The 24,317-nt window shown below is 33.3% G+C and overlaps 3 protein-coding genes across 3 annotated transcripts; 1 reads left to right on the top strand and 2 right to left on the bottom strand.

Annotated features, from left to right (window-relative positions):
* Nucleotides 1–5,512: 5,512 nt before the first annotated feature.
* On the bottom strand, nt 5,513–8,844 carry LOC144572579 (uncharacterized protein At4g04980-like). The gene is made up of 4 exons (XM_078322206.1): nt 8,498–8,844; nt 8,111–8,276; nt 6,022–6,201; nt 5,513–5,950 (listed from the first exon to the last, which is right to left on the bottom strand). The coding sequence occupies exons 1-4, from the start codon at nt 8,752–8,754 to the stop codon at nt 5,615–5,617; spliced, it is 939 nt and encodes a 312-aa protein (XP_078178332.1). The 5' UTR covers nt 8,755–8,844; the 3' UTR covers nt 5,513–5,614.
* A 4,670-nt stretch (nt 8,845–13,514) lies between these two features.
* Nucleotides 13,515–17,308, bottom strand: LOC144572867 (uncharacterized protein At4g04980-like). Its single transcript, XM_078322547.1, has 4 exons — nt 17,052–17,308; nt 15,943–16,108; nt 14,112–14,291; nt 13,515–14,040 (listed from the first exon to the last, which is right to left on the bottom strand). Exons 1-4 carry the CDS (start codon nt 17,282–17,284, stop codon nt 13,705–13,707), a joined length of 915 nt encoding a protein of 304 aa, XP_078178673.1. The 5' UTR covers nt 17,285–17,308; the 3' UTR covers nt 13,515–13,704.
* Nucleotides 17,309–20,592: 3,284 nt separating this feature from the next.
* Nucleotides 20,593–23,946, top strand: LOC144572582 (Adenine nucleotide alpha hydrolases-like superfamily protein). Its single transcript, XM_078322209.1, has 8 exons — nt 20,593–20,906; nt 21,292–21,607; nt 21,679–21,765; nt 21,847–21,968; nt 22,034–22,112; nt 22,697–23,079; nt 23,540–23,590; nt 23,705–23,946. Exons 1-7 carry the CDS (start codon nt 20,626–20,628, stop codon nt 23,574–23,576), a joined length of 1,305 nt encoding a protein of 434 aa, XP_078178335.1. The 5' UTR covers nt 20,593–20,625; the 3' UTR covers nt 23,577–23,590; nt 23,705–23,946.
* The last annotated feature ends 371 nt before the right edge of the window (nt 23,947–24,317 follow it).

The raw sequence follows: 24,317 nt of genomic DNA on the forward strand, positions 1-24,317 counted from the left end.
CAATATAGGCTCCAATGCTACTGTCACCAGCTTCCATAGAAGCAGCAACTGGAAGTTGCAACAAGAGAAGTACTACAAAAGCCAAAACAACAACACAGAAAACACATTTAGCTAGCAGAAAATTGAGTATTTAGTAAAAAAAAAAAATAGATATGAACTCAACAATATATGTATTTTGTGTGCTGGTGAGAATTCCTTGTAACAAAATGTTTGATTTCAAAAATCAGGAGCATGCCATCACTGGTGAACTATTAAGAAACACTGAGCAAGAGCATTAAGACTTTGTCAACATAGACTGCACATTTTTCATGCTTAACAATACCCAATTAATGAAATGAAACAATATAATGCGTAGTTACGTACAACAATTATATTCGGCAACATTTATAAGGAAGGAAAAAATACTGGTATTTGCACTAAATTAGAGTAAAGAATATGTTATCTGAAAATCGCAAACTAACACAATAACTATCATTCTTTTTTAAATAGCAGCTGAATAATTAATAAACATCCAGAGATTAAACACTACATACCCCTTCCTGCCTTTTGAGTTTGTATCTTTTTATACAATATTTATAGCTCCACCCGAAATCAAAATCAATGTATAACTACAATAATACACCAAAGAGCATTACAAATATAAATTCATAAATAGATTGTGCTCTCTAACAGAGATAATCATACACACGTACAATTCAAGACATATGATATGACACTGGCATCTGCAATCTGGTAATTTATTAAAAATGTCAGAATACTGGCAGAGAGTCAGTAGTCAGTTTAGTCAGTTCTAAACAAGGTATATTATACAAATTTGTGCAATTTTTGTGTTCAACAATCAACACCAAACTTTAAACTCTTTTAACTCAGACCCACAACCCGTTAACCCATTAGAGAGAACGAGGAAGAGCAAGGAAGGGGACGCTTACCAAGAATGGCAAGGAGCGGGAAAGGGGTTTGAAAGAGGGGTCAAGGTCATCTAGTGAGAGGCGGAGTGACAGTGAAGAGAGGTTGCAAAGAGATAGGCGAAGTGACGGTGAAGAGAGAGGCGGCGTCAGGGTTATCTGGGAGGTCACAAAAAGAGAGGTCGGGAAGAGAGAGGTGGAGTGGACAGTGGCAGTGGTGGCAGCGGTGAAGAGAGAAGTCGTGAAGAGAGGGTGAAAGCTTGATGAAGAGGCAGCTGTTCAACGGGAGAGAGAGGCGTAACCTGTTCATCAAACTTTTGAACAGGCTGTTCGCTGGACTTCTGAACGGGCTCTAACTAGACATCAATCGAGCTGTTCAACGGGCTGCTCATCACCTGTTCAGATCCAGTTCATATGTATAAATTAATATGAACGTGAACAGGGTTTTGAGCCTTGTTCGTATTATTGTCCGTTCAATTATCGTGTGCTAGTTGTTTGGCCCATTTGTTCACGAGCAGCCTTGTTCAGTTAGCAACCCTAGATGTGTGTGATGATTTTTGGTTCTTTCATCTTCGCAGCAGAGCTAGTTCTGAATCTAATAAACAAACTGCTCTAGGACTACTAGTTGATAGTTTCTTTAGTTTTTCATTTTAGCCGAAACAGTGGTTAGTTGATGGTTTCTTTAGTTATTCTTTTTTTGGGCTTATAAAGTGTAAAGTGCGGCCATTTTTATTAATATCCCCTCCAAAAAAGAAAATTTTAAAGATAACTTTGCTTCTATTTTTTTTTATTTATGCCCTGATCGCCAGGCCCACGGGCGGCCCAAAATTTCCAGTGGAGCGCCTGTTACGGAGGCGGTCCATAGAGCCAGTGGGGCGCCCATGAGAGGGGCGGACCATAATGAAAGTGAGGCGCCCGTGAGGGAGGCGGCCCATAACTCAGTGAGGCACCCGTGGTACGGGCGATTCACTCCCCATCTAAATCCCCCCCAACCCGAACCCGCTCTGTCTTTCTCACTCTCTCTGTCTCCTTTCCCTCTGCACCACAGAAGCAAAAAAAAATCTGGTGCTCCCTCCGCCACTGCCCCGCCGGCACCGGCCTTGTACCTCTCCTCCTCCCTCTCTCCCCACCGTCACACCTCTTCTCTCCCTTGCTCCCTCTCCCTCGCTCGCTGCCCTTCACCCCCATTGCACCATGTCGCTGCCTCCTCTATTGAATGTATGTTTATTTTATTGCGATTCGATTAGTTTAATTTAGGGTTAGGGTTTAATTGTGGATGTGATTCGATTAGATTCAATTAGTTTAAATTGATTGTTGAATGTGATTAAATTGATTGTTAAATGTGATTCGATTCGATTCAATTAGTTTAAATTGATTGTTGAATGTGATTAAATTGATTGTTAAATGTGATTCGATTCGATTCGATTCGATTCGATTAGTTTAAATTGATTGTTGAATGTGATCAAAATTTGATTGTTAAATGTGATTCGATTCGATTAGAGTGTATGGTTGAATTGCTTGAAATGTTGAATGTGATTCGATTCGATTATAGTTCAATTGCTCGAATTGGATGCTTGAATTGCATATTTTATTGTCGAGATGGACTCTAAAAAAAATTATTTGGTTTAGGAATATGATTGAAATTAATTATCTTCTTTGGATGGTACTTGTGCTCCAAAAAAATGAAATGAAAATTTTTCGAAAACTTCGACTGGTGCACCAATACATAAACAATTAAGGAAGATAATGAATTTTAATCATATTTGAAAACCAATATTTTTTTAAATTTTTATGATCCAAGCAAAAAAACAAAATATACTGTCAAGATGCCTATAAAAGTTAATTAATATCAAGCTCGCTTTGTCCGGAATAAAAAATTTACATTTTATAAAAAAGAAAAACTTGAAACTAACATATTTCCCCTGTAAAATTCATAATATTCATAATATCATATTTATACTTAATTTTCATCTATACTTAATCCAATGGTTTTACTGTTTTGTTAAGCCACCGTTAAATTAGCAATTTTCAAAGTGGCTTAATAAATAGTAAAAAAATTCAGAAAAATGTAAAATTTGGTCTCCAAGCACATATTAATATGGAGAACAAGATGAACGGTTCAGATCGACTTTTTGGATTTTAAAATTTCAAATTTGGACCGTGTGTATTTCGGTCCATATGCTACCGAAAGCACATTAGCCTATCTCTCTCTCTCTCTCTATATATATATATATATACCGAAAGAAGAGAGATAGGCTAATGTGCTTTCGGTAGCATATGAGCCGAAATACACACGGTCCAAATTTGAAATTTCAAAATCCAAATAGTCGATCTGAACCGTTCATCTTGTTCTCCATATTAATATGTGCTTGGAGACAAAATTTTATATTTTTCTGAATTTTTTTACTATTTATTAAGCCACTTTGAAAATCGTTGATCCAATAGTTTTACTATTTTGTTAAGCCACCATTGGATCAGCAATTTTCAAAGTGACTTAATAAATAGTAAAAAAATTCAGAAAAATATAAAATTTGGTCTCCAAGCACATATTAATATGGAGAACAAGATGAACGGTTCATATCAACTTTTTGGATTTTGAAATTTCAAATTTGGACCGTGTGTATTTCGGCCCATATGCTACCGAAAGCACATTAGCCTATCTCTCTCTCTCTCTCTATATATATAGAGAGAGAGAGATGGGCTACGGTGAGTTGCGAAGTAAAATGCGTTTCTACTTCACGCCGTATTTTTATTTTGAAAGTCCAAACAACCGATCTAAACCATTAAATGTTTAATCCATATTGAAATGTGCTTAGAGACCAAATTTTACATTTTTTTGAATTTTTTTACTATTTATTAAGCATTTTTGAAAATTGCTATTTTGCTGTGAACAGTAAAAAACAATAAAATTTTCTGGACCATCAGATCAGCGACTTTCAAATTGCTTAATAAATAGTAAAAAAATTCCAAAAAATGTAAAATTTGGTCTCTAAGCACATTTCAATATGGAGAACAAGATGAATGGTTCGGGTCAACGTTTTTAACTTTAAAATTGCAAAATATGAGCGTGAAGTAAAATAATCGCTTTACTTCGCAACTCATCATAGCCCATCTCATATATATATATATATATATGAGGTTGGCTAATTTTAAAACGTTTGCACCACGGCTCCCATGCAACCAAGTTGTTTTTGGATTTTTAAAGTTCAAATGATCAATCCAAACTATTAGATGTGATCTCTATATTAAAATATACTTAGAGACCATATTTTACTGTTTGATTCAACGAATTTCAAAGTCGCAGTGTTGCAAAGTATAGGGGCAGTGTTGAAATGTATGTTGTATCGTTTCCATGTCAGCTCGACATAAGTAGCACATGTTTACAATCAACCATCCTCTCGCTCGGAGATTACCTTGCGTAAGAATTTTATTTTTGTGTCGAGCATTGAAAGAGGTTCCAAGCACATTTAATATGGAGGTTATATATGTTGAACAGTTTGGATTTACTGTTTGAACTTTAAAGGGAATATTTATCCAGATTAAAATAAGGACTTTAATATGCAATGTAGATTAGTCCATCTAGATCTTAGTTAACAATTATATATGTACTAAACAAATATATAACTATGTTAATAAATAAGGAAGTGATTAGTAAAAGGTGAACTTCAAGGTGGTCTTTTATTCCCCGCAATCATTGTCTAGTTAAAGATAGATAATTGGACGTACATACTATTAAACAGTAATACATAGATAAAATAGATTTGAGGAAAAGAATGACAAGTTGCATTGTATTACGCCTTTCACCTTCTTATAGAAGAATGTATGAATTACTGAATATATATATATATATTGGAACATAGAAGTAATTTGGGGTTCCCCGTTTTTTTGTAATATGGATTCATAGAATTGGCAATTGTGCATGCACACATCAGGAGGTTCTTAGTAGGACGAATAATTGAACAAACTTATTCTGCAAAGTTGGAAGGTGCATTCAACCAATTTTATTTAAGAGAAGAACACACTGATAATACTGGAAGAATAAGCATGTTAGAAGAATGAACAGCGAGTGCCGAAGGCCCAATCAGACCTAATAGAAGGGCCGATAATTAGTCTTAAAAATGGCTGACACTGTAGTGAACTTAATTTTTTTATAATAAAATCTGAATAAAGCCGAAGTTGGTCGGCAATTGTGCATCATGTAACAAAAAAGAAATCAATCAACTGATACAAGTTACAAAACCAGATAAACAAATTCTTTTTTCTGTTATTGATATAATTAATTCCTTGTTAGTTTTCTACCTCACTGACAAACATAATTTGTTAAAAAAAATTCCTGGGTTTTAATTTCTAACAAGTTGTGTAATGTGTTGACAAGATGATTGTTCCTGTATGTGTTTGTGTTCTCATTGGTTATACTTCTCTTGCAAAGTTTAGGTACATACATGTTCAACCAAAAATAGTAACCAAGTTCTTTTGATCAAGAAATTTTCCCATTTAAAATTCCCATGTTTTCTTTACCAGAATAGTGTTTGCTTTACAAGTTCAAAACGGTTGATCAAAGAAAAGAGAAAAAAATAAAAGGAAAAGGAAGAACAAGAACAGAAAGAACATATATACCCTGGAATTATACAGATGTGTGGTATGAATCATCATTTTCATGATTGATTGTATATAAAAAGAATAAGTATATCTACTTCTAAAGAAATGGTTTAGTCTATGATATAAGTTTGTAACTCGCATGCCAGTTCAGCCGAAAGTTTATCAGCTCGATCGTCTTGACCACCGGCAAAGGTGTAAATTGTAAATGCAAATTGGAAAACTCGCCACAACATACTAGAAATAGCCCTCCTGAGTTTTGCTGCCTTTCCTGATTCCTTTTTTTGTTTGCTTTCCTTCAGAGCCATCTCAATGCAGCGAGATGAGACATCCACCATCTCTTCCTTTATCCTTGTAATGATTTTGTAGTCAAATGTCAAATTTTGGCTCTGGAAATTCTTCAGTTCTTTCTCTTTGTCCCTCTCTATAGGAGTAATCTTTTTCTCAATCTGCATAATATGTGCATCTCATCATCACAATTTCATTGTATATTTTTTTCGTTCTTTTTAAATATAAAAACCTTTTTGCAGTATGATTCAATCTTGTCGAGTTGATCTGAGACAGGCATCTTGCCAGATGGAGCAGTAAATTCCCAACCCTTGAGAGTAGAGACAAATTCTTCGAGTTGATGATAAGTTTTTGCTGCCATTCGAAGTGTCTCCAACTTCTCAAATGGAAAGGCTTCAAATCTCAACAACACCTGCTCATTAAAAAGAAGTGTGTAACGTTGCGCTTGATACTTAATATATTTTTTAGTGTTTTTCAATTTTTGGAAAAAATTTATTGTTTGCAAAGTACTAGTGTCCTAAGCATGTCGAAGTTAATTTAAGCACTTTTCCAAGGAAAAATAGACATACATTTCATTCCTTGTGCATATATTATTTCTTTGGTGATAACTGGCACAAATGTCTATCTCGATTTTGGGTACAGAACTGGCCGGTTTGTATGAGTTTGCAACTGGTATGTAGTTGCTTAAGTTGCACTTTTTATGCTAAACATTTTTTCCCATTCTTGTTCATTTGTTTTTTTGTTTATTTGGACAATTAAGGGTACATTAATTGAGGCTAATCAAATCTTGATGGTAAGCACAATACTATCGCAAATATAATAACAGTATAAATTGGTATCTATCTTTATATATATCTGAAGCACAATTGATGGTAAGCACAATTAAGGGTACATTAATTGAGGCTAATTGTCTATATATATATATATATCAAGTTTAGCAAAATTGGACTTGTGATAGAGACTTCATTTTTTGAATTCAAGCTTATGTCACATTTAATGGTTCAACTAGCTAGGCCCAAATTAGAGACATCTATTAAAAATGTTAAATTGACAAAAGATAGATACCTATTTATAGTTTATATTGTTATTATCTTTGCAGTAATACTGTGCCTACCATCACAAATTGAAGTGCTGATTGAGCATAAGGAAAGCACCAAACATAAGCATTCTCTTTTGTTTAAAATATGAGATGAAAGATTATTTTCAGTCTCGTTTGGGTTCTTTATTCTCTGCATTAAGATTTGTAAATTTGGTATACCCTTGAAAAACTATATTTCCCCTTCTAAATCCTATAATAACGCATTACTTTCCTAAATTACAATAACTCGTAGTTATCCAATATAATTTTGATATATAACAACTATACCCCAAACTCATATTAATCGTGTTTAGTATTTAAAAGGATAAACATGTTATTATAGAATTTGGAAGAAAAATACGTAATTTATATTTTTTGAAGAGTATATCTAAAATTCCCCTAAGATTTGAAACATTTTTGACAAGTAGTCGGCTGAATTTAGCAAGTTATTTCACAAGATAAACATGAGCCGTCCAACCAAAGTATATTCATCCCATTGTTTACTCAGAGACATCTTCAGTTGTTGAAATAGCTCACTAAATGTGAGTCATAACTCTAGTTACATGTTTAAGTAAAATTAGTTAATTATTAAATAGACCAATAATATAGCATCTGAAATCATAACTTTAAAATTATACGAGTAACGAGTAAGAAAATTATGTTGTTAACTCTATATAATTATACATAAATCAAAACGTCGTATTTGTTAATATCATGCAATATACTACTTACGGTAGATTTTAGCAAACTTGAATTCTCATTTAAGAGCAATGATGACCAACATTTGAGGTTCGTACAACATCAAATGTCGCCTTTTCAAGTGTTCAATTAATAATTAACTACTTGTTCTTAATTTAATGAGGGTTCAATTTTGCCGGAGGTCATTAAACCTTGTTCTTTGTCATGAATTGATAATATATGTTTGATTTGTTCCAATTAAGTCACTTCCTTACTTTTTTTTCATTCAAAACACTAACGAAATATGCGCATTCATCTTCATTTTACTTAATATTTTGTTAGTATTTCGAACAGAAAAAATGATAGAATAACTTGATTGGAACAAATGAAAAGTTCAATAATACATAGGAATAAATTAAATGTGACCAATTTGTGACAAAGGATCAAATTTAGTGACCTTGAACGAAATTTACCCATTTAATTAGATATTATTAATTAGTTATAATAAAAAAGAAATGAAGATGTACGGAGATGGAGCATCCCTCAAAGATTGATTTAAGAATACCTGTCTCTCATCACTCAAATTCTTTAGATGATCTTCTACATATTGATGGAATTTCAGAAGCTCTGTCATGTTGGTTGTCCTGAAAGCCACTAGTGCTGTTTGGATTTCTAAAATCGAAGACTTGTACTTGATGCAATCCTCTTCGATCTTCTGGAAATATTGTGATCTAATCATCAAACAACATACTTTTTTTTCAATATTTTTTCAAATTGAATCAACTTGTGCAACAACCCACCCCCCCCCCCCCCCCCCCCCCCCCCCCCCCCCCGCAATCTCTATTGCTGTTTTCCCTCTGAACTTCTATTGGTGATTCAAGCATGTCTCAATTAATTCATAGACCCAAATTAATAAAAAGTAGTATGTGGAGAATATGAATGTTATAGGTACCTCTTGGCTTTCTCAGCAAGGGCATCACCAATACCGCCAGTATTCCCCTTTGAATTTTGCCTACTAGTACTGTTCTTAGCAGCTGAATTTTTAGCAACGGAGCCATTGCTCTCCAGTTTATTCCTGAGGAGTCGATACAAGTTGGCCATTTGGGGTGATCTTTGCAGTTTGTTAGCATTTCCAATCGTCAGGTTATTCTTTCCTGGAGGCGGCGGTGGCGGTCCTGCCGATCTTTTCACCGGTGATGATGGTATCATGTCTCCGACTTTATGTTACTTCCTTTGTCTTCCTCTCTGTTTCTCTTTGATTTGTAGTTTAGTTTGTTTTCTTATTCGGGACGGAAACCGGTCGTCTCCTTGAATACTTTGTCAAAAGTCAAAGCCGAGTTATATTCAATAGGCATTTAATTAATCAAGCGTTGCTCAGTATGGAAATGAGCTAACTTTTGATTTTGATGTTTACCTTTTTAATGTTGGGGTCACATTTTTCTGTTATTTATTTTTTGACCGATTATGTTTATTGTTTTTTAAATTTAAATTTGTTAAAGGAAAAAAAAATAAGAAAATGTCAAAAAAATGTGGAAAAACTGAGAAAGTGTGTTGAAAAAATGTTAGTGTGTCGCATGACACATCTTAAAATATATGTATGTCGAATCGTGTCATCAGAAAGACAATGGGATCAAACGTGAATGAAATCAATTATATAAACTTTTATATTGCGAATGGGGATCAATTTTATAGTATCATAGTATTTTGTTCTAAATTATACAAAAAAAACACATGTTAATATAAAAAATTTGAAAAATAATGGATCAATTGACCTCATCATATATTATGCATAGCTCCGCCACTGCGTGTCATAATGTGTTCAGTCATGATATCTTTGTTATATTTTTAAGGTTCAATTTTCAGAATCGAGATATGCCATGATATAAGACAAGTGTATTAATTTTAAGTTGAAGTTTTTCTAAATCTCAAATCTCATTTATTATCTTCGAGAGTTTCAATTTGAAAGCTTATATTTCATATATAAAAACCAGTGTTATGAATCTTAACGAAGTATGTTTAAATTTCGGACAGTCTGATATTTTCCTCCCCTTTCTATGGAATTCGTATCCCATCAGGTTACCTGACTGAGTAGGATTGAATCGGACGGTCCAAAAATGGATTGGCACGCATCTCAAAGCACAAATCACCCTGTACCCTCTGTCATTCCGAATCCCGATCGGCTGAGAGTAAATCTGAGCCGTCTGTTTCAATTGTGTGTGAGTCAGGTACCTGGGAGGATACGGATCCCTTTCTATGGGCTTCTCTGTTTGCGGTTAGAGGAGGAAAAGAGTTGCATTTTGTAGTTTTGTAAGAAGAAAATGAAATAATGACAGTTACAAATTATTTGATAATTTTGACATTTAATGAAATTGAATTATCTCAAACTAATTGGAGATGAAGAATGATTAGTGCAGCTTACTGATGTTTAGGGTTACTCCTCAAAACCAAATTTCTGTTTAAAAAAATTTAAAATAATTTTGTTTAAAAAAAAAAACACAACTTCCAAAAAAAAAAAAAAAAAAGTAGAACCCTAGACCGCCCCAGCCAGGGGCGGTTCATTTTTTTTTTTTTTTTTAAACAGAAATTTTTTAATTTTTTAATTTTTGTATTGAAATATTAGAAATGTTGAATATATTTCTGTAAAAATAGATGTAGTACAATATAATTTGATTTATTAGAAAGACTGCAACAAATAACCCGGATCAATATTTTTCAGGCCGGATTTTTCGCGGCTGTAAGAAAAATTAATATATTTCTTTATGTGTTATTGGACAAAAATAAAAATGCTTAGATTCTGAGTTATTGATCCTGGTTCAAAAGTCACTTCTATGTAATCTAGAAAATTTTATGATCCTTCTAGGACATTTAATTTATAAAAAGTTGTATCTATTTTTGAAAAAAAATAAAAACTTTAAGTTATTTAATAATTGTTATTCAAAAAAAATTCTCAAAATAGATACAACTTTTTATAAATTAAATATCCTAGAAGGATTATAATATTTTCTAGATTACATAGAAGTGACTTTTGAACCGGGATCAATAACTCGGAATCTAAGCATTTTTATTTTTGTCCAATAACACATAAAGAAATATATTAATTTTTCTTACAGCCGCGAAAAATCCGGCTTGAAAAATATTGATCCGGGTTATTTGTTGTAGTCTTTCTAATAAATCAAATTATATTGTATTCCACCTATTTTTAAAGAAATATATTCAACATTTCTAATATTTCAATACAAAAAATACAAAAAATTGAAAAATTTCTGTTTAAAAAAAAAAAAACTTTCAAAAAAAAAAAAAAAAAAAAAAATGGACCGCCCATTATATGGGCGGTTTGGTAATGGCATGAAGCGCCCATTGTATGGGCAGTTTGCTAAAATTTTGGCCCGCCCCGTATCCAGGCGGTCAGGGCATATATAAAAAAAAACCCAAAACAGAGTTTATTTTTATATATTTTTTTTTTTGGGTATTAAAAAAAATGGCCGCAGTTTGCGCATATGACAAGTTTTGATTTTTTTTTTAGTAAAAAGTGGTAAAGTGCGAATTTTCAAAGTTTGAGATGGTAACTCAAAAAAACACAGACTCTGGAGCCAATCATGATTAATATAAAAAAAATACGACTTCTATTCTTCTTCTTTAAAAAAAAAAATTAAAATTATATATGTCCCATATATTTAGATAGGAGTGAGTCTATGGTACTATGCATATCACGGGTTGTTGTCGTGCTACGGCTCTATATTCGAGTTTTCAAATCCTAACGGTCGATCCGAACCGTTCATCTTGTTCTCCATATTAATATGTGTTTGGAGACCAAATTTTACATTTTTTGAAAAAATTTTACTATTTTTTTAGATATTTAGAAAATCACTTGATCTGAAAATTCTGGACCATCCAAAAACAGTGATTTTCAATAAATCTAAAAAATAGTAAAAAAAACTTCAAAAAATGTAAAATTTGGTCTCCAAACACATATTAATATGGAGAACAAGATGAACGGTTCGGATCGACCGGTAGGATTTGAAAACTCAAATATAGAGCTGTAACACAGTAACAAATTGTAATATGCATAGTACCATAGACTCACTCTTCAGATAGATCTTGTAAAGTTTGTGCAATTTAATAATTATTATGTTATCAGTTACGTGATATGACCAAATTATTTAGTGAATAATCAATCAGCTTCTTAAATTTTATCAATCTAATAGGAAAAAAGTTTCTAATAAGTTTGACAAATTATTTTCATAAAATTATAAGAAATAAAAATACGAGAGACTTTATCCGGATGACTAAGTTCATGACATTATCTCAAGTCCAAACCCAATTGTATATAAATTTTAATTTGACTATCCAGAATTTATTAAGAGAATATAATCAATTGTCCAAGATTCTAAAGAACTTGGCAATAATACGTACAATTACGGTGAAAAAATCGAACTCGAATACATGCATCTTTGTCTGAGAAGAGTTGCACTTTCAAACAATAAGGAGTAAAAAACATATTAAAAATTAATTATATAAAACTTTCATATTGTGTAAGAAAAAAAATTATAATAATCATACTATTTACTTTAAACTATTTAGAAAATTATGTATAAACTCATCTTCATTCGCTAATATTTAATCCGCCCTGGTCTGAAAATATATTTTCTGACATATAATAAGGTGAAAAGAGAAAAAACAGTAAAGAATAATAAAAGGAGGAGATGAAAACGAATTAAAGAAATTGAATATTTTTTCTGTAAAATCTTGAAGAAGAAAATGAGACCTAGTGAAGGTGGCAACCAGGGAACATGTGCATCTATTGAAAATAAAAATATATCTTTTCTCAAAAGAGACTAGTAAAACCGGAGCTAGTTCAAACTAGAAATTCAAAAATAACTTTTTAATGTGTAAAAAAATCTAAAAAAAATATGAGATATGTTTTTTCTAAAATTCCCATAATTCTCGTATTCTTTAGATAAAACTATAAAGAAAATAATATAAAAAAATACTTAATTTTCTAACAAATCAAACAAGATTAATTAAAAAACTTCAAAAATTCCTTCATTTCCCTTCATTTTGTATCCCGTCAAACAATATTATAATATTGGATTAATTGTTGGGCGTGACCTAGATAATGAAATAATTACGCCGGTGCTAGTCGTGACATCGTGACATGTCAATTATGTAATGAGACTCGCGTGTCGCGTGATGTGACCATTCATATAATTTAATTGTTTTTCACCAACTTAGTCACATCAGGTGATGATGTGACTAATTTTTTCAAGTTATTTCTTTTATAATTTATTTTGTTTTAGTTTCTTATTTTTTTGTATATTTTGTTATTATTTTCTTTGAACTAACTAAAAACTTGAAAAGCATAATTAAATGTGATCAGTCACGTCACGTATTGTCACGGTATGACCACACGTGACGTGACTGTTCTTCTATCACACTCGACTATGATCAGCGGCAGATTCAAGATGTTTGTCGGGAGCAAAAAAATAGCAAATCGGATTTTAATAGCTAATCGGGTTTAAACCCATTAGCTAATTAGTTACTCGATAAAAAACAATGATTTAACTTATATCTTCCAATTCTCTGACTTATAATTCTAATTAGCAATCATAAATTCATAATTCAAAAAAAAATATTTTATTTTTAACCTTACATTTAATATGAATTACAAATTAAAAATCTAGAAAAGTACAAACAAAGTTTAAAAATTGAGGGGAGATAAAGTCAGTCAGAACCAATATATTTTTATTAAAACTCAAGATTCAGGGGACTGCCCCCTGATGCCACGTGGGTTCGGCCCTGGCTATGATATCATTTTGTTAGAGTTTGATGCCAAGATAAATAAGGAGGTAAGACAGACTCAAAAGTGAAATGATTTTACTAATTAATTTTGTCTCATCAATAATTTAAATTATATAGTACATATAAAAGAGATGGATTAAAATAGCAGTTTAGATCAAACATAATAATTACAAAGATGAGTTCAGGTATCAAACATAATAATTACAGAAAAGAGAGAACGGAAAAAGAAAAAGATAAAAGATAAAAAAAGAAGAAGGAACATATCCTGAAATTATACACGTGCAAAGGATTCATCATTTTTATGATTGACTGTATTTAAGGAATGGAGCATATATATTTTTACAATGATGGTTTAGTACTTTAGTTTATAATATAAGTTTCCAACTCGCATGCCAGTTCAGCTGCAAGTCTGTCAGCACGATCGTCTTGACCACCGACAAAGATGTAAGTTGAATATGCAAATTGGAAAACCCGCCACAATGAATTAGAAATAGTACTCCTGAGTTTTAATGCCTTTCCTGCTTCCTTTTTTTGTTTGCTATCCTTCAAAGCCATCTCAATGCAACGAGATGAGACATCTACCATCTCTTCCTTTATCCTTGTAATGATATTGTAGTCAAATGTCAAATTTTGGCTCTGGAATTTCTTCAATTCTCCCTCTTCGTTCCTCTCTATTGAAGTCACCTTTTGCTCAATCTGCAGAATATGTACATCTCTTTATAAGATTTTCAACTATTTATTTTCATTCTTTTTTAAAGTATAGAAACCTTTTTGCAGAAGGATTCAATCTTATTGAGTTGATCTGAGACTAGCATCATAGGAGATGGAGCAGTAAATTTCCAACCCTTAAGAGTAGAGACAATATCTTCCAGTTCATGATAAGTTTTTGCTGCCATTTGAAGTGTCTCCAACTTCTCAAATGGAAACTCTTTAAATCTCAACAACACCTGCCCATTAAAAAGAAGTGTGTGCTTAATATATTTTTGAGTGTTTTTCAGTTTTTGGAGTACTTTATTGTCGAAGTTAATTGAAGCACTTCTCTCAGGAAAATAAGACATACATTTCATTTCTTGTGCAATATATATATTATTTCAGGTGATAACTGGCACTAATGTCTATCTCGATTTTGGATGCAGAACTGGTCCGGTCTGCATGAGTTTGCAACAGGTATGCAGTTGCTTAGGTTGCACTTTTGGTGCTAATTAAACATTCTTTTTCCCTTCTTGTTCACTCGTTTTATGTTTGTTTGGACAATTAAGGGTGCATTAATTGAGGCTAATTATGTATTCATCTGAAGATTGATTACGCGAAATTGGACTCATTATAGAGACTTAATTTTTGAATTCAAGTTTATATCAGATTTAATTGCCCAAGTAGACACCAATTGGGGATATGTATAAAAAAATGTTTAATTAAAAGAAAGATACCTTCTTATACTGTTATTATCTTTGCAGTAATACTGTGCTTACCATCACAAATTGAAGCGCTGGTTTAACATAAGGAAAGCACTAAACATAAGCATTCTCTTTTGTTTCAAATATGAGCTAATCAAAGATTATTTTCAATCTCGTTTGGATTCTTTATTCTAGATCTACATTAAGATTTGAAACATTTTTGACAAAATAAACATGAGCCGTCCAACCAAAGTATGTCCATCTCACTAAATGTGAGTGATAACTATTTGTATGTTTAGCAAATTAATTAATTGTTAAATGGACCAAGGGATGCGTCAATAATATTGCATCTTAAAAACCACTAGTTTAAAATATTATATCGAGTAGAAAAATCTGCTGTTAACAACGAATACCTATATATTTTTACAAGTAATACATTTTTGTTAGCTAAATATAATTACATGTAAGTCAAAACGTCATATTTGTTAATATTATGAAAAAATTACTTCTAATAGATTTTAGCAAACTTCAATTGTCTTGTCATCACAATAGTTTAGGAGCAATGATGACCGACATTTGAGGTTGGTACAACACATATGTCGCTTTTAAATTGTATTTGTTTACAAATTTAACCGTTGTATGATTGACACATATATTCCTTCAATTAACAATTAATTACTTGTTCTTAATATTTAACTAGATATTATAAATTGAGTAAAGCTAGCGTGTGACATGCTCACCAAGAAAGTCTGGTGAGCATAACTCCAAAAGTATATCGGATCGACGTCAAATGCCAAATCCAAACCGTTGAAATCCATGTACTTCATGAGTGATGCATATATATGCAAACTTTTGAAAGTTTCAAGTTTATTTGCTACACGGTCAAGTGGTCAAAGAAATAAACATTTTATTATAAGTTATTTTATATATTCAATTTTTATTATTTCTTTGACCACTTGACCGTGTAGCAAATAAACTCGAAACTTTCAAAATTTTGCATGTATATGCATCACTCATGAAGTACATGGATTTCAACGGTTTGAATTTGACATTTGACGTCGATCCGATATACTTTTGGAGTTATGCTCACCAAACTTTCTTGGTGAGCATGTCACACGCTAGCTTTACTCTTATAAATTAGTTATAATGAAAAAAACGAAGATATAGGAGATGGAGCATCGCTCAAAGATTGATTTAAGAGTACCTGTTTTTCATCACTCAAGTTCTGTAGACGATCTTCTACATACTGATGGAATATCAGAAGCTCTGTCATGTTGGTCGTCTTGAAAGTCACTAGTGCTGTTTGGACTTCTAAAATCGAAGACTTATACTTGTAGCAATCCTCTTCGATCTTCTCGAAATATTGTGATCTAAATCACCAAACAAGCATATAATTAAATCAACTTGTGAACACACACACACACACACACACACACACCCCTCCCCACAAAAGTCACACCATGAACAGATACGTCGTGGCATGGTACAGTTTCGTCACAACATATATTCCGATCACGTACCATGATTATTCGTGTGACACGTGACCATTCTATAAAAAATTATCACGATATGACATGTTAAGCGAACTGATCTGATCACGATATGTGATTACATGAATCATGTGTAATTATGACCGTTAGATCTTAATCGAGCGAAAAATTAACTTAAAATACAAAAAAAAAAAGTTAAACATATTTGGACGTGTTTGTATCCAAACACATATTGTGCTAAGTGCTAACATACCATGTCCAAGGGCGGATCTACAGTGTTACAGGGGGGAGTCCTCCCTGGATTTTGAGTTTTAGTGGAGTTTGGAATGTTCCGAATACTTTGCCCCTCCCTGAAATTTTTTTTGCCCCCCTCTAAATGTTTGAATTGTAATTTGGACTAAATTTAGAGTTAAAATTAAAATAAATTTCTTAAATTATGATTGATAATTAGAATTATAGGTCAGAGAATTAAAAATTACAAGTCATAGTGTTGGAAAGTACAAATTAAAGCAATGTTTTTTATTAAATACCTAATTAGTTAATGAATCTAAATCCGATTTGATATTTTTTTGCCCCCCTAATTAAAATCCTGGATTCGCCCCTAACCGTGAACCGTGAACTGTGACTGTCCCTTCAAATTTAATCACAACACGATGACACGTAATTATTTACATCCCTAGACCCCGCCCATGCATCCCAACCCCTATTGTTGTTTTAATTCCATCCGAACTTCGATTAGTGCTTGAAGTATGTCTTGGTTAATTCATGGACCCGAATTAATAAAACTCCAGACAATACAAAACTGAGACCGGAGAATATGTACCTCTTGACTATCGCATCAGCGATTTCTCTAGCGTAGTCGCTAGTATCCCCCCTTGAGTCATTGCTAGATCTGATGATCTCCAGTTTATTCCTGAGATGTCGATACAATTTGGCCATTTGAGGTGATCTTTGCAATTTGGTAGCTTTTACAATCGTGAGGTTAATCTTTTCTGGAGGTGGCGGCGGCGGCGGTACAGGTGCTGCAGATCTTTTCACCGGTGATGATGGTACCATGTCTCTGCTCTCTAGTTTATGTTCTTCCTTTTCCTCCTCTCTGTTCCTCTTCGATTAGTATTTATAGTTTTCTTCGTCTCTGGGAAGGAAACCGGTCGTCTCCTCCAATACTTTTTCAAAAGTCAAAGCCGAGTTACATTCAATGGGCATTTAATTAAAGAAGCGTTGCTCTCTATGAGCTAACTTCTGATTTTGATGTACTTTTTTTATGTTGGTATCACATTTTTCTGTTGTTTTTTGACCGATTATGTTTATTTCTTTTTTAATTGTAAGTTTGTTTAAGAAAAAAATGTGGAAAAAAATTGTTAAAAAATATTATTTATATATACCATGTCAATTTTTCTGAAAAATCATTTCATTTTGCAAATGACATATCACGAGATGTAAGACTAATATGCATATCGTGCCATGCCATAACACGTCCAATCATAACGTAACTTTCAAATTAAGGGCTCTTCTCCACCTCATCAGCCTATAAAATGACATATCACGAGATGTAAGACTAATATGCATATTTTGCAAATGACATATCACGAGATGGGAGGAGAATGGGCTCTTCTCCACCTCATCAGCCTATAAAATGATTCACAGAAACGGGGTTAATTGGAGACACCATAGAAAACTGTGGAAATTAAGGGCTCCACCAAAGGTGCGATTCTTTGTTTGGATATTGTTACAAAATAGGTTACTTACGAGGGCGGTTTTGAGGAGAAGAGGTTGTCAGGTGCCAGATGGATGTGCACTATGTGGGACGGATGCGAGAGAGACGGATGTGCACATGTTCTGGTCATGTTCATTTACGATGGAATTCTGGATCTCTCTTATAAACAGACTAGGTGGCACGATGCCTACAACACACATAAGCAACCACATCCAACTGTGGAAGTTTAGGCAAATTATAACTGAGATACGGGGTGTACGAACGTGGGAAATAGCATGGGCAGCAGGGCTATGGACAATCTGGAAAGAGAGGAACAATAGAATCTTCAACGAAAAATCAAAGTCCATCCACATACTTTGTAACGAGGCGGCTATGGATATTCAACAGTGGGCGAGTCACTGCTGATTATATATACAATGCCGTGCATTTTGTATTAACTTTTTCTTAAATTCTGCACGGTAGGAGCATTAGAGAGAGATATAAATAATGTATATGTTGCTGTTACTATCAGTCCACTTGGGCTTCTGTAAAAAACTTTCTTATGAATCAAAATGTAGGATGGCAAGTTGCCACCCTACCCTCAAAAAAAAAAAACTTTCAAATTTTGTATTTTGAGATTTTTTTTAAATCTCAAATTTCATTTATTATTTTTTTAAAGTTCCAATTTTAAAGGAAATTGGCTAAGATAAAAGTGGTATGATTAAGACTTTGGTGCTAACAATTTTTTTTTGTGATAATTAATCTGAAGTGCTCAACGTGTTCTCCGTATTAAAATGTGATTGGAGACCAAATTTTATATTTCTTGAAAAAAAATAGTATTTTTTATGGATTTTTTAAAAATCACTTTTTATATTAACCGTGATTTTAAAAAATCCACAAAAAATAATAAAATAGTTCCCAAAAAATATAAAATTAGTTTTCAATATATTTGAATATGAAGAACACGTTATGCACTTCATTTATTATTTTTTTAGTTTCAATTTTAAAGGAAATTGGCTAAGATAAAAGTGGTATGACTAAGACTTTGGTGCTAACAATTTATTTTTGTGGTAGTTAATCTGAAGTGCTCGATGTGTTCTCCGTATTAAAATGTGCTTCGAGACCAAATTTTATATTTCTTGGAAAAAAAATAGTAATTTTTCTATGGATTTTTAAAAAATCACTTTTTTTATTAACCGTGATTTTTAAAAATCCACAAAAAAATAATAAAATAGTTCCCAAAAATATAAAATTAGTTTTCAAATATATTTTAATATGAAGAACACGCTATGCACTTCAAATCGACTATAGATAGGAGATAGAGGGGTTGGCTAACACTTTGATCTTAATCAACCTCTCTCTCTCTCTTTTGTGAAAAATTAGCAGGAGCTGTCAATTGCGCGCGCTCTCTCTCTATATATATATATAGAGAGTGAGTGAGTGTCCGATTTATATGTTTTTAGTAGCATTTCAGTCCATATGCTTTCAATTCAAAATTTATCTGATCAGCTTCAAACGAACAATCCAAACTGTTCAAACCAGTCGCCTTCAAGAGAGCTTCATTTACATGTAAAAAAAAAATAGTTTTTAAATTCATTTAGTAACAAGTCAAATGGTCAAAAATACAAATTTGTGCGTATATTGATGCATTGTTGGTATATAAAAAAAATACTAACTTAGAAAAATCATAAAAAATAGTAAAAAAATTCTAAAAGTTGTAAAAGTTTGATGTACTAGAAGTTTAATGTATAACTAATTTACTGAGTTACTTAATTAGACTTTTCGAATATAATATTTTAAAATTCTTTCCGTAAGCATTTCAACTGAACTACTGAAGTGCTTACAAAACATATTAGTCAGACTTTATATATAAAATTTTAAAATAATTGACCCTCATTTGTTAGTTCTGAATCCATCCTGATCTAATACTATATTTTCTGACAGATGATGAAGTGGAAAGAGAAAACAACAAAGAATAATAAATAGAGGAGACGAGGAAGAATGCAAGAAAAATAATATTTCACTCTTATAGTTTTGAAGAAAACAGTGAGAACTAGTGAAGGCGGCAGCCAGGGAACATATACATCTATTGAAAAACAAATATATATGTTTTCTTAAAAGAGACCAGTACAATCGAGCTAGTTCAAACTAGAAATTCAAAAATGACTTTTAAATGTGTAAAAGAAAATCTAAAAAATTAGGAGATATGTTTTTCTAAAATTCTCATAGTTCTTGTATTCTTCGACAGAAGTTCAAAAAAACAACTTTTCGGGGTCCCGATCCTTCAAAGTAACTCAATTTTTGAATTTTAAATCGGAACCAGCCGATTAAAATTCGTCACTCAGAATGTGTACACCCTACTTTGAAATAAATTATCGCAAATTTGAATTAGCCGCTTCCGATCTAAAACTCAAAAATTGAGTTCTCTGGATCTGAAATTCATCAAATAGCCGGCTGCCCGGGAGTCCGGATCCTTTGAAGGAACTCGAATTTTGAGTTTAGATCTGGACCGTCCGATCAGGATCGGCGACAATCTGGTCCTTAGATAAATGCAACGGATAGGATCCAGTTAAGTTTCGTACCAAAGCAGATCGGACGGTTGGGATCTAAACCCAAAATTTGAGTCAACTCTGGTGATATGAATTGGGCAAAACTGATACAGCTCTCAAAACCCTGCTTCCCGAAACAATTTCGCTTATTCATGGCTTCTTGCGGGAGCGCATGTGGATCGAACTGCGTGGCCGAGGATATCGAAGGAGGAGAAGGAGAGAGGTTGAAGCGCCTCTCTTTGGATGAAGAGAGATCGGTGCGGCGATGCACCAAGTGTGGAGAAGAGGAGGCGCGCAAGGATTGCAATGGTCTGTGCGCCGGGTGTTTCCGTGCTTACCTCTTTGGTAAGTTTAAGCTAGCGGTCACCTCCAACGCGATGATCTCTCCTACTGATAAGGTTCTTGTTGCCTTCTCTGGCGGCCCATCCTCAAGGTAAATAATATACTATTTCTTTTTGTACTATATTTTTTCTGGGTTGAATTAAATCAAACCTTGATTATTTGATTGGACACTTTAACACTGAAAGAGGTCCAAAGAGAAGTTTGATGAAGTTTTTTCCTGGTCACACTCCAAAATTCCCCGGAGGGGGGGGGGGGGGGGGGGGGGGGGGGGGGGGGGGGGGGTTTGGGTATCAATCAATTGACTATCATTGAGCAATTGTGGGCTTGTTCATAAATAAAATATAGTAAATATCCCAAACTTTTTTGCGGGTCAGTCAATTGAATTGGACAAAGTAAACTTAGGTAAACAAAATTATAATATTTGATTATTTGCTGGGCGTGACCAATTAAATTTGATAAAATTTGCTATTTTCCAGAGTTGCACTAGAATTCATCCACGAAATGCAATCGAAGGCACTGATTTGCTGGGATGCCAGTAATTCCCAAGCCTTGCCAGTTTTCACAGTCGGTGTTGTGTTTATTGAGGAGTGTGCCATCACTGGCAAACCATCAGATCAAGTTGGACAGATAAGGTCAATTGTATCTAGTCTATCCCCTCCCAGTAAAGATCTCCATATTGTACCCATTGAGAATGTATTTCCGTCTGATTTGAGAAAGCTAGTGAACAGCATTAATGATGCAACTGGGCGAGAGGATTTGTTGCGACATCTGCGCATGCTATCTCTTCAAAAGGTAAGATGCCTCTTTATTTCCATTCTCTTTTGTACTGTTTTCAAGAGTTCTTAATTTGTAAATTTATATAGGTTGCCTTTGAACATGGATACAGCAAGCTTGTATTGGGATTGTCAGCTTCGGCAATGGCGCGTCATGTAATATCTGCTACTGTTAAGGTGTGCGGCAACATAACACATTACCATTATTGGTTTTGATGATTATGCCTTTTTTAATTTGTATTTTAACTATTGTACCAGGGGCAAGGCTACTCTTTACCGGCTGATGTGCAATATGTTGACACAAGATGGAAAGTGCCAGTTGTTCTTCCAATTCGTGACTGTCTTGAACAAGAACTTGTCACTCTTTGCTATGTCAACAGGTATTATTAGAAATTGTAAAAGAAATTTCTTTCTAATTGCTGTTTTGTTCTAACCGTGTTTGTAGCTTAAAGAATGTGCAGGTGTTTAATAGTCCTTGTACCAGTATCAATGGATTAGTTTCATCCTTCATTGCACACTTGAGAGTATGTGAAATTCAATTATATCTATTTCATTTTAATTATTACCGTTATCATTGTATTCAAGTAGCTGTTAAATTATCAGTAGTTTGTTATAATGTTTTGTGTTTTGCAAAAAAGCCTCCCAAATATCCAAAGTCGCTAGTAAAAAGAACCTATATTCTTGGGATGTGATTCTTTTATTTTTCCTGTTAGTTGATGAAAGCGATCTTAGAGGCTGTTCTATTGTTCTCTTTGTTCTTGAAATGTGTATGTATTTGTGATGATACTTTATTATTGCACCCCCAATAAAGCAGAATAAACTTTTACATTCTCTCATTGACATACAACATCTTCTCCAGTAATGAAGATGCTCATGGCTCAACATAGTTTGTTCTGTATAAAGTAACCTAATTCATCAACAGAATAAATTACAGCTTATGCTAGCTTCTAGCACAGATGCACAATCAACCTATCATTTCCTGTCATCCTTGACTCACTTATTTTTTTATAGCTCCAATAATGAAGTTTTAAAAGTTTTAGACAGCTTTGAATGCTCTCATACACTGCATTTTGACCAAAAAAAATTGTTCACTTCTATTTTCAAGCAGGAAGACAATCCTTCAAGGGAGCATACTATACTAAGAACAGCCGGAAAGCTGAAACCATTCAACTTCAATAAATTCTCATCAAACCAGTATGAGTTTGTACCATCACGACTGCGCCCTAAATTTCAAGTCGCAGAAAATGGAGAACCCTATTCTCCTGAGGTTCTCTGCCCCATATGCACAAGTCCACTTACAGCAACTGAACTTGCAAGCAGAACATGTGCTCGGCAAATGAAGGGTTTGAATATTAAGGAGGTGGAGGCATTTTATTTGTCCTGTTGCGAGAGCTGTCATTTTCAGATTTTACCGAAAGAGGAGACTTATATCTCTTGTGAGGGTTTTTTTGAATTGTTGCCTAAACCAATGGTTAAGAGAAGTTTGTTAAGGTTAGTTGCCTCACGTTACATGCACTTTAGTATCTGTTTATTCTTTTATTTGTGGAAGTATTTTCTTATATTCTTTTGTGGACCACTGCAAATTTTTGGTACTTCGCTAGTCTGGTACTATCTGTGTACAGTCTGCCCCCAAAATGTAAGGGAAGTATTGTACCAGTATTGTATTGATTAATTTCATTTGGTTCTGTTTATTTAAAATAAAAATAAAAAAAGACTCCAGTGGGGAGCTGAATTTGGGGTTACACTTCATTTCTTAAGCCTAATTCATCTCTTTAGGAATTTTTTGGCTCTAAGTGCATGATTAGGCAGCTTGGGGCTTCATTGCAATTATTACCAAAATATCCTTTTTCATAAGGTTCCAGTCAGTTCTTGCTGAATGTGTATACCAAACCGTCTTGTTATATTTAACAATTTAATTTTAATGATGTTAGTATTCTTTGCCTTCCTTTAGGGATGAAATTAAGGACTATTTGCTTGATGACGCTTGAACTATATATTCATGGTAAGTATGACAAAACCTCCATCTAATCCCCATTTCTAAGTTGCAATTTTTTTCTTTTCTTATCCATTACTTACAAAAATTTGTGCTCTTTCCTTTTTTGTTCCAACTCCACAGTACGTTCAAAAGCTATAGGCTAAAAGGAGGTCTGCACAAGCTATTAAGGTAGTTATAGATAGGATGTTTGAATATTACATTAACTGAAGCCATATCATTGAATGGTTTAGCCCCCAATTATTTTTGGTCGACTAGTGTTTCACCTTGTGTAATCTTATATATCTGATTTTGTTACCTACCATTTGATCTGATTTTTTTTTTCTGATTATTCACCAATTTAATGAAACTACCATCCCAGTACATCTTTTCATTACTCAATATGGTTATTGAGATTCATTATAATTCAGATGTAGTAAATAAGAATAATTTTTTGCTCCGTAACGAAGCACTTCTATTGTATCCCTCTGCTGAAGTGCAATAATTGGTTGTGGAGTAAAGCTCAGGAGCATTAAATTACTTACCCCACCATACTATATTATATTTAGTTGGGTACTTAGTCATGGCTTAAATTAATTCACATGGAGGAATAAGAAGTTGGAAAATAAACTTTTGCAGATGACAGTGATCCTTACCGACAGTAATTATAGAGTAAATTAATTTGCTTGGAGAGGTGGTTTAATTTAACTCTAGATTAACTCAGCTTTTATTTCTTTTTAACTTCTAATTTGACGGC

This window comes from Carex rostrata, chromosome 20 (genome assembly GCF_964058835.1).
Source record: "Carex rostrata chromosome 20, lpCarRost1.2, whole genome shotgun sequence".
NCBI lineage: Eukaryota > Viridiplantae > Streptophyta > Magnoliopsida > Poales > Cyperaceae > Carex > Carex rostrata.